The 20,042-nt window shown below is 44.4% G+C and overlaps 1 protein-coding gene across 6 annotated transcripts in view; it reads right to left on the reverse strand.

The window, feature by feature from the left end:
• The window catches only part of PDK3 (pyruvate dehydrogenase kinase 3), a 99,784-nt gene extending 80,119 nt beyond the window's left edge, over positions 1–19,665 (reverse strand). For 4 of the 6 annotated variants that reach the window (XR_008318897.1, XR_008318896.1, XR_008318898.1 and 1 more), the window contains exon 1: positions 19,533–19,665. Coding sequence is in view for 1 of the 6 variants with exons in the window: in XM_053306249.1 (XP_053162224.1) it covers positions 19,533–19,638 (106 nt within the window). In the remaining 5 variants the exon portion in view is untranslated. Of the gene's footprint in view, positions 1–19,198; positions 19,379–19,532 lie in introns of those variants that run through there. The other 2 variants (XM_053306251.1, XM_053306250.1) reach the window with 2 other exon arrangements.
• Between the last annotated feature and the right edge of the window lie 377 nt (positions 19,666–20,042).

The following is a 20,042-nucleotide window of genomic DNA, read 5'->3' on the forward strand; positions in this document are numbered from 1 at the left end:
GCGCAAAGCTTCAGTATGCTGAAGGATTTCCTAGCAAGAGGAGCTCTGTTCAGGAGCTCCTCTCGTTATTTACAAAGCATCGGGTGAGGACTCGGGCGGGCGGGCGGGCGGCTGGGAGGGAGGGAGGGCTGGCGGGCGACGGCGGGGGCAGTGGTATTGGTAGTTTTTCGGCTAAATCTGCTCACGGCGGGGGGGGGTTGGTTTCCAGCGCCCCGTTATTCTGTTAAATACGGGCACTGGAGGGGGCAAAGAGGCGGGAGGGGTAAGCAAGCGCTCCCGCCCTTAAAGACATACCCCCCACCCGGACCCGGACCAGCCAGGGCCGAACCGGTCCGGCAGTTCGGCCATTCTTTAGAATGGCCGCCGGACCAGTTCGGGCACACCCCTAGTTGCAAGAAGCCATGAGACCCAGAAGCCTTTGGACTTTCCATGCCTTCTGTACTGATTTGTTCCAAAAGCTCATTACCACCTTGCAGATATGCTGATAGTGTGCTTGTGGAAGATATGCTTTTTGTGTATTGAGTACAGCCCCTATGTAACTTATCTGTTTTGCAAGCTCCAGATGGGACTTTTTCCAATCGATCTGGATGCCCAAGTCCACCAGAAGATCCAGGACTATGGAGATCTGCGAAGCTAACTCGTTTCTGTTCTTTGCAGCCAGCTGTCCAGGTACGGGAATATTATCATCCCCTTGGACTGAAATAAGATATTATCACAGTCATACATTTGGTAAACATCTACGGTGCTGTTGCTAACCCAAAAGGGAAGTATGTTTTACTGGTACACCTTGCTTCCTACTGCGAATCTCAGGCATGAAAATAGGCGTCTCTCAAATCCAATGTCACAAGCATACAGAGGAAGGATGCCTTGCAACGTTATCGTATGAAGTTTCCGCACATCGATGTATAGGTTCAGCCAATGAAGGTCCATGATTGGCCTTATGCCTCCATCCTGCTTGGAGATCTGAAAGTAGGATGAGTAGAAGGTGCTCCATTGATCCATCCACCGTACCAGTGATATTGCCTCCTTGTTCAAAAGTCTCGACCTCTTCCATCAACATCAGAGTTAGCTGGGGTGTATTTTATCCCAATGAATTTCAGCAGAACCTTGAACTCTATTGCATAACCCATTTGGATTACACGTAGAACCCATCGGTCTGATGTTATATCATGCCATGTGAAGGCATGACTTGCCAGCTTGATAGTGCTAGCGGCTATTTTGGTTTGTATTTGAGGTCAGCTGGTGTGTCTTACAGGAACAAGGATTGTCGGTGAATGGACCTGGCAATCTAAGATGCTGTTTGTTTGCCTCCAAGTTCTTGCAGAGTTGGCCTTGTTCTAGTTTAAGTTTCTGATTGAATGGCTGTCTTTGGAGGTGCTGATATTTCTTCCTGTAGTCTTGTATACAAGTATTATTTCTGGTCTGTCACTGAATTAACACAGTTGTCAAGGTCATAGGGAAAGAAAAGAAAGTTACCCGCTCACATATTTCTAACTTCTCTTTCACAGCACAATAGATCACTGTATCATCTTGAAGGCATTGATCCAGAAATATACTAACAGTCATTTTTAAAAAACATACCTTTATGTTGCATTTCTTGACCTTTTGTCAGTTTTTGATTCTATTGATAGATCTTCTAAATTGTGGGAAAAGCTTAAGAGGACTGACACTGACAGACGGCTTCTTGGGTTACAGAATGAACTGCACTCTAATTTCACAACCAGGGCAAGAATGGGTTGACAAGGATTGCTATCTGACCCCATTTTATTAAGAGGAGTCAAACAGGGCTATCTATTGGCTCCCTCTTTATTTAATTTGTATATCAATTATACAGTACAGGCCATAGAGTCTCAGAAATTCTTCTCCCCCTCACTTAATGGGTGCAAATTCTTGATGCATGCTGATGATATGGCACTTATTATCTTGTTTCAAGATCGGGCTTAGAAAAGTGCTGGTCAGATTGGCCGATTACTGCAAAGAATTGTTGTTAACTGCACAATGTACAGTGGGGATCATTTAAAAATTCTTCTTCGGGGGCAGGGCATCCATTAATAGCTCCTGCACTAAAAATATTTCAGGGCAAAGTAATTCTGCAGATGTTGTATGGGGCAGAAATCTGGGGGTGGAATGTAAAAATGAGTGAAAAATTATAAATAGTCCAGAATAATTTCCTGAGATAAATTCTGTGCTTTCTCCTGGTCATCCCTGCTGCACATCTAAGAATGGAGGCAGGGCTGCCCTCAATTTGTTAGAGTCAACCCAATACTGTTAAAATATTTTAAGGAATCTGACAACCTTTCAGAAGACCATCTAATTAAATCACACTATTGACACTACCAATGGGGAATCAGTGGGCAGATATGCTATCCCATATTTTACAAATGTACTCTCTGCCTTCACTAAGGAACTTAAGTCTTGGGATACAGGGAGGAGACTGCGATTGGTTCCTTGAGCGGGATGCCAGCTGAGTCGCTGGTTTGGTCCAACATTCAAAGTCGTCCTTATGGTATCCTCACTTCAAGAAAAGCATCCGCTTCACAGTCCCTACTCAACCTCACCAGTGCACCACTTAGGAAGGCATTTACCCGTATATGTTTTCAAACCATGCCCTTAGCATATCTTGAGAGTAGATTTCACAAAGTTCCCGTGGAACAGCACCTCTGCCTAGGGCAAGTGGAGGACATTAAACATTACATCCTACACCACTCCTTTTAGGGAACAATAAGAGAAAAAACAGGTTCTGAAACAGAATGTGTTAATTACTTGCTTGTGGATATGTTTCCTTATGTTAATTATCAAGTGGCCATTTTTGCTTTATTGCCTTTTGAAATTAGGAAGAGAACTGTATCTGCTAGCCCAGGGATTCTCAATGTTGGGTCCCCAGATGTTATTGGACTTCAACTCCCATAATCCCCAGCCAAAGGCCACTGGGGCAGGGGATTATGGGAGTTGAAGTCCAATAACATCTGGAGACCCAACGTTGAGAACCCCTGTGCTAGCCCTACTACACATCTGGCTAAGGTGTAGTTCCAGGGCTAGCTCTCTTATTCAAATTGCACCCATCAGAGTTGTAACTGCAGTTAGGTATTTAGGATTATATCTCTATTTTCATGAAAGTTTAGCTAGTTATGTTTTTTACTGTCTTATTATGTCATCTGTTTGGCTTTAACCTGTGACATTAAAGTCACAGGTTAAAATACATAAAACACAATAAAAACAATATTAAACAAATTATTAAAACTCTAATTAAAAGCTTGCGAGAACAGGAAAGTCTTGAGGGTCTTCCTGAAAACAAACAGAAAAGAAGATGCTCTTAGTTCAGCAGGGAACATATTCCAAAGCCCTGGGGCAGCCACAGAGAAAGCCCAGTCCTGAGTTGCCACCAGATGAGCTGGTGGCAACCGCAAACAGACCTCTCCAGATCGTAAAAGGAGGGTGGGCTCATGAAAGAAGAGGCCCTCTCTTAGCCTGGTCCCAAGCAGTTAGGGGCTTTATAGGTAATAACCAGCACTTTGTATTTCACCCGGACACATATTGACAACCAGTTCTTTCAAAACTGGTGTTATATGGTCCTTTCGTGTTGTTCCAGAGACCGACCTGGCTGCCGCATTCTGTACCAATTGTAGTTTTTGGACTACGTACAAAGGCAGCCCCATGTAGAGCGCATTACAGCAGTCAAGTCTGGAGGCTACCAGCATATGTACCACTGTTTTAAGGTCATTTACCTCTAGAAATGGACATATCTGATGAATCAGCCAAAGCTGATAAAAAGCGCTCCTGGCCACCGCCTCAACCTTCAAAACCAGGGAAAGCTTAGGGTCCAGGAGCACTCCCAGGCTATGTACCTGATATTTCAGGGGGAGTGTAACCCTACCCAGAACAGGCAGATATAAACCATTTCTCAGGTCCTGACCCCCCACAGTCAGTACTTTAATCTTATTTGGATTCATCCAGCCCATTATCGCCTCAAAGCAGGCATTTAGGGAAGATGTGCCATTTCCTGATGAGGTTGACATGGAAAAGTGAATCTGGGTGTCATCAGCATATTGATAACACCCAGCACCAAACCTCCTGTTGATCTCTCCCAGTGGTTTCTAGAAAGGATATCTGGCCTTTCTGGAAGGGCAGTATAAAACTGAATGAATGAATGAATAAAAAATTAAATTGAGATTTGTTAATATTTTACTTTGTTATAAATTTGCTCAGACCACCTATAAATGAAATGCAATCTATATATTTAAACATAAATAAGTTTTAACTTTATGTATACAGTAGCTCTGCATATTATGTAATCAGCAAACAAGGACCACACATTACATTTTAATATAGACTTTTAAGTTAAAATGTTGTGCATGCACATGACAAATGTGTCTTTACAATGCACTTGTTATATTGGACCCATATGTCACCACACAGTATATGAAGCTGTCCCAAAGATGGTAAGCCTCAGCATTTGAGCAAAGGATTGTGCTTTTGTATCTACCTACAATTCAATTATGACACCAGTTTGCATAAGCTGGCTCCGCAGTTATTGTATCAAGTACACATTCAGTGAAGACCGTAAACATTTCAAAAAATATCGTGTCATTAGCACAAAGTACTCTCATGTTATTCTTCCACAAAAAAATACAGTATACACACCGAGAATTAGTTATGCAAATTGTTGCTCATTAATTAATGCACTTTAATCACCCCTCTGTATACAGAAACAGCAAATTGCATATAGATTTTATTACTATTTACTATGGGTTTATCTTAAGAACCACGAGCAGAAAGAAAATAGTCACTACTGCTGTTCCACAAATACTTGTGCAAGCATTTTCACAATGCTATACTGGGATAGCAGTTCTCGTGTTTCTGTTTGTGCACAATCTCACACAAGTGGAAGAACATCTTTAGATTCAGTTTCACTTTTCTCATGCAGCCCTCTAGTGAGAGATGCAAAACATTTATTATTCACTAGTATTTTTCAGCCCGTTATAATAACGGGCGCTAGGTTTTTGGTTTGTTTGTTTTTTTTGTCTCTGCTGCCCTCCCCGGTCTGTGGTTCTCCTCCTCCCGGTGTTCGGGCCCCTGCCGTCATTTCCCCTCCCGCCGCCGCCAGCCTCCATGCCGCGGCTGGTCTCCCCGGCCGGGCAAGGGCCCCAAAGTCTCCCACCTGCCTGGCTTCGGTGGCGCCGCCAGGCCTCGGTGGCGGCTCCGCCACCACCTCGGCCGGCTTCCCCCGCCACCTCTTGCCTCGCGGGGCTCGCCGCATACTCTGGCTCCTCCTCATCCCCGCTCCTCCTCCTCCTCCATCGCCGCTCCCCATGGCTCCGCCACTTCTCCGGCTTTTTCGTGGCGGCCGCTTCTGGCCGCCCAACATGGCGGCCGGTGTCGGCAGTCGTGTCTCCCTCGGCACGTTCTGGGCATGCGCTCCGCGCATGCCCAGAACGGCCCAGGGAGGCACAGACACACACCTTGGTGTCTACGGACGGACACCAAGGCTTTTATTAGAGAGGATTGCATTTCTATACTACCCAATATAGAAATCTCTAGGCAGCAACAGATTAAAACATAATATATAAAATATAAAACATTTAAAATTCATAAAAAGATAAAAATCACAATAGATAAACACACATTAAAATTTAAAATTTAATTTCAGTTAAAAGCCTGGGAAAATAGGTACGTCTTCAGGGTTCTCCTAAAAGCAAAAAGAGAGGGAGACGCCCTTATTTGAGCAGGGAATGCATTCCAAATCCCTGAGGCAGCCACAGAGAAGGCCTGGTCCCAAGTTGCCACCAAACGAGTTGGCAGCAACTGTAACTGCATGTCTCCAGATGATCCTAATAGACAGGGTTCACAACAGAGAAGGCGCTCTCTTAAGTACCCTGGGCCTAAGCCATTTATAGGTAATAACCAGCAGGGCTACTAGGGATGATTCACAAGGGGTTGGGGGAGAAAGTATTTCTGTAGCTACTTTTTTCTCCATCAGCAATTTGTGTCCTAATAGAAGTTGAACCAAAAAAATCCACCAAAGTATCACAGCATACATATCGTTATTTACAACCGTTTTCTCATTCTTGCCTATCTCTATCAAGCATCAACCTTTCACATGTAAGAAGATTGTAAATAGCATTGTTAGATTTCTTTTTCAACTCCGAGAGGCTGTCAGACATTTCAACATAATCCTCCTGGGTGTGCCTTGGAATGTGAGTCCCAGCGCCCAGCTGATTGGCTGGGTGGCAGACACACCTGATTGGCTGAGGCACACCCAGGAGGATTGGTCGCCGCCGCCGCGGGCCCAGCCGCAGAGGCCAGAGGCGGTGGCAGGCCTGGCCCAGCCATGGAGGCAAGGCCCAAGAGGGTGGAAAGAAAGTGCGGGGGCAGAAGTGGTGGAGAGGAGAGGCGGCTGGGCTCGGAAGCGGAGACTGGGGCAGGAGGTGGGGGGTGGGGAGAGGTAACCGCCAGCCCCAAAGAGCACACAGATGCTCTGTGCGGGGGTCGGCTAGTTTAACATAATACTTTACATTGCATGTATAAACAAATATATTGGGGTTAAGTAGTTAACCACAGCCACCTGTAGTAATTTTTGATAAACTGTTCCTCAGAATAAGTATTAGGTAGCTGTAAACTGCAAAAGGCACAGGTATTTCTTCATCAATATCAAGCACACAATTTTATCTCAATGCTTTAGTATAGTTTTCCTAATGTATAAGGCACATCTTAAAAACAAGTTCATTAGAGTGACTAAAAAGAATTATATTCAAGTTTACTAACTTCTTCCTACTCCTTTAAAGTTAAGGAACTGAGAAGGGGCACATGTCACCTTAATACTTAGATTAGCATAATCTAACTTAAATACTAGGTTCCCACTAGATTATTTGAGCATGAAGCCTTTCCAAACAGTGTTCACTAGTTCTGTTCGTAATTGCACTCAATTTAGATAATGGGGGGGGGAGGAGTAGGAGAGAATACTGTTTTACTTTGTTTTTCCACAAAGCACCTATACCAGATGGGACCATGACAGCAGGTTTTGGACCATAAAACTTTGAATATCTCTTTGAAAACTCTGACAATTTTTAAAAACCCATCTTTTTCCTCAGGCTTTTTCAGCTTCTTGATAATGTACAGGTTTTTAATTCTGTGATTGATTTTTAAATTGTTTTGTTTTTATATGTGTTTTTAACTGTTTTATCATTGTGAACCGCCCAGAGACAAGTTTGGGGTGGTATTAAAAAAAGTGTAATAAAATAAATAAATAAATAAAATATTTTAATTTGCTTTTATCAGTTATCCACACCATTTATACCAAGCATAAAATCAAGTGTACCTGTGTTTTTTTCTTTAATGTTTTATGTAATCAATATACCAACATACCTTATAAACAGATATAAATGAGCATTCCTTGGAACCATAAACATAAGCAAAAGCTAATTGCAGATTTTGATTCATATGTCATGTATAAACAGTCTCCTGTGGAGGTGTCCAGCAACTCATTAGATTGGATCACTTTCAGTTTGTGATTCCTGAGGATGAGGACAAACTGTAAATCCTACAACCTGTTCTCTTGTCCCTTGCCCAACTTGGCTTATTTCATCTGGTAATTGTATTATCAGGGAGGGTCTGGTAAATATTATAAATTATTATATGCTTCTCTGAGGGAGGGCAGGATACCTCGCCTTAGGGGGGCTATTGTTAAACCTTATTTGAAGCAACCTGCATTGGATTCCTCAGAGTTAACAATTACAGACACTTTTCCAATCTTCCATAGTTGGGCAAGGTGATTGAGCAGGTGGTGGCCTCTCAGCTCCAGGCAGTTTTGGATGATACAGATTACCTAGACCCATTTCAAACTGTCTTTCGAGGGGGCTATGGGGATGAGACTGCCTTGGTCAGCCTGATGAATGATCTCCAATTGGCTATTGACACTGCTGATCATTTGGGTCTCTTGGCAGCTTTCAGTACCATTGATCACCCATTTCTCCTCACGCCACTCTCCACTTGTCATGGAGTTATACACAACTGTCTTGGCCTCTCCATCACTTTCAAATCGAGGGTTAAAGTGAAGCATCAGATCAGAACAATCCCGGCCCAGCTCAAGGATAAAGCTCTTGGCCTCTGCAGTCACTTTCCCCTTCACTTTGACAAGTTCACCAGCCAAGTGGGAGAAGATCATTTGAGATTCCATTGTAGCTGGGTCACCCAAGGGAGGAGGATATGGGTGATGCTGTTTTACAGTCATTCTATTCCTACATCTCTGGTTGATTCCAGATGGTGTCACTTGGGGACAGCAGCACTGAAAATCAAGAACTAAAGTATGGAGTTCAACAAGGCTCCATACTGTCTCCAATGCTCTTTATATATTACATAAAACCACTGGGAAAGATCTTCAAGAGATTTGGTGCAGGGTGTTATCAATATGCTGATGACATCCAATTCTATTTCTCCATACTGACCTCATCAGGAAGTTCTATGTCTTCGCTAAATGCCTGCGTGGAAGCAGTAATGGGCTAGATGAGGGATAACAAACTGAAGTTTAATCCAAATAAGACGGAAGAACTTACTGTGGGAGGTGGGGACCCAAGAGATGATTTAGATCTGCCTGTTCTGGATGGGGTTACACTTCCCCTGAAAGATCAGTTACATAGCTTGGGAATGCACATATATCAGCTATGCCGATTTCTGGAGGTGAATTACCTTAAAACAGTGATGCATATGCTGGTAACATCCAGGCTTGAATACTGTAATGCACTCTACATGGGGCTGCCTTTGTAAGTAGTTCAGAAACTACAGTTGGTACAAAATACAGAAGCCAGACTGGTCTCTGGGACAACCTGAAGGGACCATGTAAAACTGATTTTAAAAGAACTGCACTGGCTAGAAATGTACACGGAACCAGCAGGGGGTGGCTTGAGGGGAGATACCGTCAAGGACTGTGGAGGGTGCGTTACCCCCCACCCCCAACTCCCACATTTCCTCTGCCGGGGCTGCAGTTTAAAAGGGTCCAGTGGGGCAGCAGCATATCTCCCTGCCACACCATTGCCTCCTTGGACTGGAAATGACTGGAATGTGCACCAGGTACTTCCAGTCACTTCCGATACGAGGAAGCAACAGGGCGGCATGGAGGTATGCTGCTGCCCTGCTGGACCCAGTGGGAAAAACACGGCGGGGAGGGGGGTAAGTGCACCCTCCCCAATCTTTAAAGGTATCCCCGCTGCCTTCGAACTGGTTGAACCACCTGTCTTTCGAACCTGTTCAGAGGCCTGTGAAAGGGCCTCCAAACAGGTTCGTGCACATCCCTAGCACTGGTTAGTACTGATCTACTTCCAAGCGAAATACAAAGTGCTGGTTATTACCTATAAAGCCCTAAACAGCCTGGTTCCAGGGTAGTTAAGTGAGTGCATCCTTTGTCATGAACCCTGCTGCCTATTGAGTTCTGGGAGTTATTCACACATGCCTTCATGCCATGGGGTATCCGAAGAGCGAATCTGCTTTGCAGCAGATTCACAAGATGTTTAATTCAAAAGATTAAATTGACAGTTCACAGAGCTGTTGGCTCCTCCCCGCACTCCCTGGCAGATCTTTTTCCTGTGTCCCCTCCTCCTTGTTCCGGGTTTTTCCTCCAACCAATCACGCCACAGAGGAAGAGGCAAAAGAGTGTTTGGGTTTTTTTTAGTTTGACAGCTAAAAGCAGGACGGCATGACGAGTTGCCAAGCTGGATCAAACACCAGGACGCTTAATCCTTGCGTTTGTGAGTGAATGCCTTCATCATCTCATGTTTTGTGCCCCCCCGTCCCACACACAACTGATAGAATCAGCTCAGACAAAAGGGGGCTCAGGTTATATCCATTCTGCATATCTAAAGCCAATGTAAAACATAGGAAGACACACATTTTGCAGTTTGTGCTTATGTTTAACTCAGGAAATTCTCCTTCCCCTCCCCTTCTGGACTCCTTCCACAGAGTATCACCAATCTGCAACAACACATCCCCGCCCCCAGCACTTACAATTGCAAAACACTTAGAGCAAACCATACCCCAAACAGCTGTCAAATCCCCCTTTTTTGAAAAACGCCGATTTACTGGCATGACCACCCCCAACATAACAGAGAAACTGTGGGGCATAACAGATGCCCTGGTTTTAGTTAGATAGATAAATTTTATTTCAGTCATTGACCAGTAAAAGAGTACAGTTAGAAGCCCTGGTTTTTTCCTTCCACCAAAGCCTCTGCAACTAGAGGATTTTTAAAAGCCAGACATACTTCAAGCTAAGCTAGAATGCACAGCATCCATTTGTGGAAAAACAAAGTCCTATCTGTCCTGGTCCCTGATAGCTTGCAGGGACTTTGGGGTAAATCCAGCTAATATGTGGACTGGGAAACTTCAATTTGGAGTGGTTTCGAAATAAAAGTCCTGGCTGTAAAGTGTCCTGGAGAGCTCCTGTTACGGCTGCCTCTGGCTTGTTTGGTGGTGACCTGGGACCAGGCCTTCTTTATGGCTGCCCATAAAGCTTCGGAATATGCTCTCAATATGTACTTATCTCCATCTCTGGCTGCTTTTAGGAAGATTCTCAAGACACACCTGTTTCCTAAGGTTTTTAACTGAAATTAATTTTAAACTGTTTAATTTTATTATTTATGTATTTGATTTCTATATCTCCCTTCCAAAAATGGCTCAGGGTGGTTTACACAGAGAAATAACAAATAAATAAGATAAATAAAATTGATCCCTGTCCCCAAAGGGCTCACAATCTAAAAAGAAACATAAGATAGACACCAGCAACAGTCACTGGAAGTACTGTGCTGGGGGTGGATAGGACCAGTTACTCTCCCACTGCTAAATAAAGAGAATCACCATGTTAAAAGGTGCCTCTTTGCCAAGTTAGCAGGGGAAGATAATTGCTTTTATCCCATGAAATTGTTTTAACCTTTTGTTCTGTGAAATTGTTTTTACTCTGTTTTATATTTGTTGTGTTTTAAACTGTGTAAAATGCCTAGAGATATAACTATCAGGCAGTATATAAATATGATAAATAAATAATTATAGTGAACAGTACATTATGGGCTACCATTATTCTGAATTTTTCCATTCAGAGCAGTACAAATGCAACAAACATTCTATAACTGAGTTGAACAGCAGTTCTGGTTAACAACAAACTGCAGGAAAAGTCAACAAGCAAAAGTGTGAATTATAGAGACAAAAATAGGCCCCTCCCTTCTCACACAGAACCACCAACTGTCTATGGGTGGGTGGGGGAGGATGTGGCAGCTAGGCAAAGAAGTCACCATCCAGTGTTCCCTCTAAAGCATGCACACGCTTACACATTTTTTTGATATCCACTCAGTTAATTTTAGTTCCCACTCAGGTTGAATCAGGAAGGCGCCATTCTGAATGCACATGTGCACAAACTGTCTTGATACTGCTGCTCGGAACAAAACTCATTCTGCACACAGATGAAGAAAATTAGAGAGAGCACTGTCACCATCACCTCCACCACCTTCCGCTACCCTTCAATAGAATCGGTGTGCATGATTAATATTTGCTATCTTCTCAAAAGCAACAGAGATCCATTTCTCTCAATATTTCAGTGAATCTTCCAAGGGTATTTTATAAATCTAAGAGAGCCTATCCTTCAAAACTTGATCCATATTTATTAACTATTCTGAGTTGATTAGATTTGCTTTGTAACCTGATATAAAATCAAACCAGACTGTCAGTCACTTGTAATGTACTTCATTTTTAAAAAACATTTAGTTTATTTTAAAAAATAAAATGCAAATGCAAAGGAGAGGAAAGCTGGTCTTGTGGTAGCAAGCATGACTTGTCTCCTTAGCTAAGCGGGGTCCCCTTGGTTGCATTTGAATGGGACACTACATGTGAGCACTGTAAGATATTCCCCTTAGGGGATGGAACCACTCTGGGAAGAGCATCTAGGTTCCAAATTCCCTCTCTGGCATCTCCAAGATAGGGCTAAGAGAGAATCCTGCCTGCAACCTTGGAGAAGCCGCTGCCAGTCTGTGTAATACTGAGCTAGATGGACCAATGGTCTGACTGTAGCCTTAGCCAATGAAAAAGAACACTACTTCTAAGACTCAGGTTAACATCGCAGTGCATCTCAGAGACCATAAAGATATCCTTAAAATATGTATATGATAGAACACCTTGCTCAAGCAATATAAAGCCTGCTTCTAGTTCATACCTCAAAACAACTCACATTTAATGAACTTAAGTGGATAGTACAGGATCATGATTGAACTGTAACCTAGACAATCTGTGCATCTAAGTTACCCTGCTGCCGCCACCAAGTCTGTCACTTTGTGTTTCATCTAAATATAAAGCATAGCAGTGCATTTTTAAAAAGAAATAACCCTGCACTGTTTCCCCAATACCATTTTAAAAAACAGATAAACTGATTCTGAAACAAACCTTACATAAATGAAAAACATAAACTTTCCTATACCTGATGGAAACCTTTGCAAGCAGTGCATATCCTCTTGACCATACATCCACATTCCAACTTTTATGAAATTCCTACTGACAGTTCATCATAGTAAAGGAGAGCATTTTTCAGAATTGATACAAGTCCTATTTTGGCTAAAATTTAATTTATTCTATTTATTTCAGAGCGGCACAACTTCAGCCCTCCAGCTGTTGTTGGATGACAAGTCCCTTCATCCCCAGCAGTGTTCCCGCTAAGGCGTGAGCATGGGCGCGCACTCACAAGTTTTTTTATATCCGCTCAGTTGAATGTACGTGTGAACACACTGCCTTGATACTGCTGCCCAGAACAAAACTCATTCCACACACAGATGAAGAAAAATTAGAGAGAACTCTGATCCCCAGAGGCCAGTAGTCAGACATGATGGGAGTTGTAGTCCAACAGCTGGCAGGCCAAAGTTGTGCGGCCTCAATTTATTTTATATATGTGCATATTTTAAATCTGTTTTTATACACTGCTACTTAACACAACTCACACTTGCTGCATTTGCTTCTCAAAACAACTGAAAACGCTTCCAGAAATCCCAGACCTAAAGCCTCGTCTCACCTTCCAGAGCATTCAGGCAGTTTTACATCAGCAGCCCAAATGAAGACTGTGGTATCCTATCTATGAAGTATTTCCACATGGATTTTGCCTCAAAGGGATTATTAACCAATATACAAATTGGAATTTTACCTATTCTTGCGTCTCTCCCTATATCTCAAGTGAAAGAAACTTCCCAGACAGCTAGCAAAAGGCAACCAAACCTGCTGTTAAGTACAGGTGAAACTCGGAAAATTAGAATATCGTGCAAAAGTCCATTAATTTCAGTAATGCAAATTAAAAGGTGAAACTGATATATGAGACAGACGCATTACATGCAAAGCGAGATAAGTCAAGCCTTAATTTGTTATAATTGTGATGATCATGGCGTACAGCTCATGAAAACCCCAAATCCACAATCTCAGAAAATTAGAATATTACATGGAACCAAGAAGACAAGGATTGAAGAATAGAACAATATCGGACCTCTGAAAAGTATACAGTGTACTGTGCTTGATTGGCCAGCAAACTCGCCTGACCTGACCCCATAGAGAATCTATGGGGCATTGCCAAGAGAAGGATGAGAGACATGAGACCAAACAATGCAGAATTGCTGAAGGCCGCTAATGAAGCATCCTGGTCTTCCATAATACCTCATCAGTGCCACAGGCTGATAGCATCCATGCCACGCCACATTGAGGCAGTAATTGCTGCAAAAGGGGCCCAAACCAAGTACTGAATACATATGCATGCTTATACTTTTCAGAGGTCCGATATTGTTCTATTCTTCAATCCGTGTCTTCTTGGTTCCATGTAATATTCTAATTTTCTGAGATTGTGGATTTGGGGTTTTCATGAGCTGTACGCCATGATCATCACAATTATAACAAATTAAGGCTTGACTTATCTCGCTTTGCATGTAATGCGTCTGTCTCATATATCAGTTTCACCTTTTAATTTGCATTACTGAAATTAATGGACTTTTGCACGATATTCTAATTTTCCGAGTTTCACCTGTAGATTAACTTCCACTTTCATTCTTAGTGAAACAGGTGTATAAAATCTTCAATTTTTTCTACATTAACATTTGTCCATACAAACTGGCATCTCTAGAACCTTTTTCAGAAGCCATTCCAGTTCAGTACTATGCCTCCTCTTGCCAGGGAGGTACATATGGATGTACAAAGAAAACTGTGTACGTACTCAAAATGGAAACAATACAAACAAGCTGAAAAACCAGAATGTTCACAGAACAACACTGGAGAAAATAAGAACAAGCAACTGCCATCTAGTCAGTTAAGGGTAAGCACCCTTTAAATCAGGCCTGCTCAACTTCAGCCCCCCCAGCTGTTCTTGGACTACAACTCCCATAATTACCAGCCACCGTGGCCAATAGCCAGGGATTATGGGAGTTATAGGCCAACATCTACAGGAGGGCCGAAGTTGAGCAGCCCTGCCTTAAATCAATGAGACATGTCAGTCATGATTAACTTGTCAGACTTCATTGGTTACCAATTTGTTTCTGGACTAGAATCAAAGTGCTGGTCTTGACATTTAAAGCCTACACACCTTGGGGCCAGGGTATCTCTCAAACCACATCTATCTATATGAACCTGCCATCGTCCTCTGTTCAACATCACAGGCCCTGCTCATGGCCCCATCACTAACAGATATTTAGTTGGCAGGGACTAGAGTCAGGGCCATTCCAGCTGTGGTCCCTCACCTTTAGAATGTCTTCTTAGAAGGGCTTTGCCATGCTCCCTCCCTCAGGGATTTTAAAAAACAGTTTAAAACCCGTCTTTTGAGAAAGGCTTTTTCATTTTTTATCTGTTGCTCATATCTGGTGGGTTTTAACTTTTTAACTTGCTACTTTTCAATATGGTTTTTATTAATATTATATTGGTTTTTTTTCCTATTTTACTAATTTGGTGAGCCACCTGGCATAGTAGAGCACTGGAGGAGAATAGTATAAATATTTTAAACAAACCAATAAGACAATACTCCATTAATATCAATGAGATTCAAGACTAATGTAGTCTGGATATTGCCCCAAACCAGCAACTTTAATTGGGACTAAGAGATAATTTTCAGGAACTGTGCTAGAAAGAGTATGGTGGCTGGAACAGAATCAAGGAGAATGACAAAAGCCTTTTTGGAACAGCCATGAAAGAGGGAGAAGAACACTACAACATTTTAGAAAAGGGTACAGGATGACAGTTTTGGGGGAAAACATGCAGTTATGGGAAAAGTCTGCTTTTCCAAACCAAACAAGTCCATGAAGACTCACATTCAACTCACTAAGTCAAAGACATAACCTCACCCGTAACACTGTTTAAGTACCATCATTAGTCTGGTACTAACGAACTCTGAACTAGCTCTTGATGGGGTTGGTTGTGCACTATATGTTAGTTCTCCTTAACAGTACTAGAGGAACAAAAAAGCCTCATCCTAGGTTTCCTTCAAACAACTCCATGAAGACTCACATTCAACTCACTAAATCAAAGACATAACCTCACTGGTAACACTGTTTAAGTACCATCATTAGTCTGGTACTAATGAACTCTGAACTAGCTCTTGATGGGGTTGGTTGTGCACTATATGTTAGTTCTCCTTAACAGTACTAGAGGAACAAAAAAGCCTCATCCTAGGTTTCCTTCAGTGCCCTGAGAGTACTCAGTGCTTCTAAGAATAATCAGTGTACGGTAGAAATAAGCCAGTGGCTCAGTTCGAGCAACTCTGTTAGCCCGCCCGCCCCAAACTCACAATCCACCCTCAAAATGTACTCACCTGTCAGGGGCAGCTCCCCCCCACTTTTTTAAATCCTTTTTGCAGCAGTGGCATTCTTGGGGGAGGCCCAGGTTGCTACCTTTTTAAACTCTAGAATCAGACAGGAAATGACCCTAAAACATGACATAGGTTCCTTTCCTACCTCATTCTAGACCAATAAGAATAAGAAGTTCCATAAAAAGGGCTGGGTTGAGTGGTGGTGTTTTTTTTTTAAAGAGAGAGACCAACCCTGCAACACCATTTGACCAAAGAAAATCGCAGCTCATCAGTGGCAACAGAGAAAGTAATTAGGAACAAGCCTGGTCCAGCTGATTCTCCATAGTTAGGAATATGCCATGGGCTCATATGCTCCCTCATAGGAACATAGGAAGCTGCCATATACTGAGTCAGACTATTGGTCTATCTAGCTCAGTATTGTCTTCACAGACTGGCCTAGGCTTCTCCAAGGTTGCAGGCAGGAATCTCTCTCAGCCCTATCTTGGAGAAGCCAGGGAGCGAACTTGAAACCTTCTGCTCTTCTCAGAGCAGCTCCATCCCCGAGGGGAATATTTTACAGTGATCACACTTCTAGTATCCTATTCATATGCAACCAGGGTGGACCCTGATTAGCTAAGGGAACAAGTCATTCTTGCTACCACAAGACCAGCTTTCCTGAGAAGCAAACATCAGCTTCCACATGAGCAAACGGGCAGTGTGGCGATAAGGGAACACTAACACGGAGTTCAGGGTTGCTTCTGCTGCTCTAGAAAGAAAAAAGTAGTTGCCATGGAAACTGCCGCAGCACTTTATTCCTCAGGGACAGCAGCATCTTCCACATATTGACCACCCCCAGTGGAAATCTGTGCATTGGGCCACTCTGGCATGGGCAGGGCTGTCTGTCCACTATCACTTTCCCGAGATGTCACTAGCTGCTACCCTGTGCTTTCTCTCAGGAGTCCCTTGGTGGCTGCCTAGGACAGCTCTGGGTTGGGAGCAGCACATTTGAGCCATGGCACATGGGAAGGGACATGATGTTATTTTGAGACAAACTAGGAAGCAGGGCTGGATTTAGGTCAGTGGTGACGCAGGGCGGGGAGGGGGAGGAATGCCATAGCATGTACTTTACAGGTCCCTACCCCAAAGAGCTTGCAATCTATGGCAGGGCATAGATAACACAGGGAAGGCAATGGAGGAAGGGGAGAGAAACAGAGGTGGGACCTCCTTCCCTTCTGCCCTCCCTTCTTACATGCCAATTCCCTCTCCATGTTCAGGTTTCCTCTAACCATCACTTGCCAACATCTGAATAGGTGACCTCCAAACCAGGTTTGGGATCCACATCAAACCACGTTTTGAGGTTAGCTTTACCTATATAGCTGCCCTATTTAGACAATGGCAGACTATGGTTAGAGGAGATTTATGCATGGGGGTGAGGAAGAGAGAGGGTGCTCACAAGTCCATGGCACGTTCCCAATTCTCCATGATTTGAAGAACTAGATCATAATATCTGAATTGGCTCACATAATTGTATGAAGATACATCACTCCGCCACCTTGTTAAAACAAAGTGAATCTGGTCACTCTCTTGATGGGAGATCACCTGGGCGTTTTCCAGATTACACGCTGCCATGTGTCCCATAAGTGCCCCTCAGTATTGCCAGTGTTTTGGCACGCTTGCTGCACTGTCAGCAGGGTGCCATCCACATTTCTGATGCCTTGTTGCAAATATTAATGATATGGCCCTATAATGTGGTAATTGCACTGCAGGAAAGTAGCTGTACCTTTCTGTGGTAGAGAGGCTTGCAACAGAGTTTATGCATTGCAGTGTGTTGTAGTATGGACAGTTCTTTCCCCACCACCACCTGTGCTTGCTTCCTTCACCCCCTCACTGCAGGGAGAGAAACAGGCAGGGAGAAATCTCAGCTTTCCCTTCCTTTCCTCCCCACATATCCCAAACCCCAAACCTCCCTCCTCCTTTGCTTGCTTCCAATTTAACTTGAGCTTGTCTACACAGAAGGGGAACGGAGTGCAGCTGAACAGATTTCTGAATCCAACCCTTTCTCATGCACTTTTTACTGAAGAGAAAGCCCATTGAACTAAATCATTTACTTCTGTGCAATCCCACTTGCTTACTACAAGGCAAAGGGTGGTGAGAGAGAACAGTCACTTACTTAAAAGGAAGCACATTGAAATGAATCATGATTTATTTACTTCTGTGCAATCTCACAGCCCTCACTGGAGGAGCGCTCGCCTCCTCTCCACCTCATCCCTCCAATTTATTTATTTCTCTGGAGGCATGTCAGTTCCTGTCTTTCCCCCTTCTTGGCTCGCCACAGGATTCCCTTTCACTCCCCCCCCCCATAAACAGTTCCGTTGTTTTGTCACTCCAAAAGATCTCTTCACGCACCCCACTGCCCCTCTTTTCTTTTTTAAATTCCCCCTGGGTTTTCTTGCACAAGACTGGAATGATGCAAGGCAAAGTTAGATTTTTGTTTTGGAACTGCGCTTCCCCCTGCTGGCGGATTTGCACAAGGCAGCTGAGAAGTTATCAAAAAGTGTTCATGTCACCCCTTCCCCTGCAACTCCATTGGCCCAAATGGAGCAGAAAGAGGAGCAGATAAATGTGTTTCAAGGAGAATATGGACAGTCCTGCCTTGAAAACACATTGCAATGGACAGAAAATATGAATGGCCACCAACCTAAAACGAAGCATTGAATAACGCTTTGCGCTCGGTTTTAAACTGTTGCACTATTCCGTCACACTTTGCAATGCTTTACCCGTTGCAAATCTCATAGACTGGAAAACACTCTGCACACCTCATGTATGCCACCTTCAGCTCCTGGACAAATGTAGTGAATAGTTAAACAAAGAGACAGAACCTGGCAAATGTTTCCCACTAATGTTAGCTGGTGGTGGGTTTTTTGTTTTTTAAAGGGACCATGTACCTTCAACAGCTGCATGGCATACACAGAAGTGGAATAGGAGAGGAGAGCTGGTCTTGTGGTAGCAAGCATGACTTGTCCCCTTAGCTATGCAGGGTCCACCCTGGTTGCATATGAATGGGAGACTAGATATGTGAGCACTGTAAGATATTCTCCTCAGGGGATGGAGCCACTCTGGGAACAGCAGAAGGTTTCAAGTTTCATCCCTGGCATCTCCAAGAGAGAGCTGAGAGACACTCCTGCCTGCAACCTTGGAGAAGCTGCTGCCAGTCTGTGTAGATAATACTGAGCTAGATGGACCTATGGTCTGACTCAGCATATGGTAGCTTCCTATGTTCCTAACTTTCCTCAGGATTACATCCCCAGCTTAGAGGGGAAAGGCCCCTCATCTCTGCCTGTCCTGCAGCTCTTAAAGGGAAAGAAGCGGGGCCTAGGCTCCCTATAATTTCCTAGGCATCTTTACGTCCTTCCTTAATATACTCCTAACCTTATCCTCAACTACAGCCTACTGACAATCTTCTCATGCCGGCGTTCTCCACCGGCTCTTCTCGGGGAAGCTCCTAGGAAGGCCCCGCTGAAGCTCTCAGGGGGTCCCCAGTGGACTTTCAGATTTTGCCGTTTGCTTTGGCGCCCCACCTCGAGCCCTCCGCCGCTCCCCCCCCCCAGGACGGTACGCCGGGTGCGACGTCACAGCCCGCGCAAGGAAGCACGCCGTCCTGAGGGGCTTGCTCCCCACAAGCGAGAGAGATCCCGGGTGGCTGGGGGAGGGGCGGGTGTATTGGTGCCGCGCTGCGTGCTGCAGGTGCCGTTTCGTCACTCACCGAAGTCCAGGAACTGCTTGATCGAGAGCGGCGACGGGGAAAAGCGGGAATAGTACTCGATCTGTTTGGGGATGGGGCTCTTGAGGAGCGCCCCGCACAGCCGCATGGCTCGCAAACTGCGAGAGAGCGCAGCGCGGACGAGACGGAAGGAGCGGGCGCGCGCGCCAGGCACAACCAGCCGCGACTGGCCCGTCAACAAACCGGCCGAGCAACCGCCTGGCGCGTGCGGAGACTCACGCACACAAGCGGCGCGAGGGGGGAAAGGGGGAGGAGGGAAGGCACTGGCAGCTGTCACAAGGGCCCGGCTCCTCACTGCCAGTCTAGCTCACGTCAGGGAGGATGGCATTAGCCACAGCTGCTGCTGGTATCCCTCCTCCGCGTCCTTCACACAACCGCCCCCTCGCATATCCAGCGCCCGGGCACGTAAATGCTTCCCCTCGCCTCCACTGGCTGCTGGTGGTATCCCCTGGCCCAGCAACTACAGCGAGCGCCCGCCTTCCGCACGTCCCC

The sequence above is a fragment of the Hemicordylus capensis genome, chromosome 3, assembly GCF_027244095.1.
Source record: "Hemicordylus capensis ecotype Gifberg chromosome 3, rHemCap1.1.pri, whole genome shotgun sequence".
NCBI lineage: Eukaryota > Metazoa > Chordata > Lepidosauria > Squamata > Cordylidae > Hemicordylus > Hemicordylus capensis.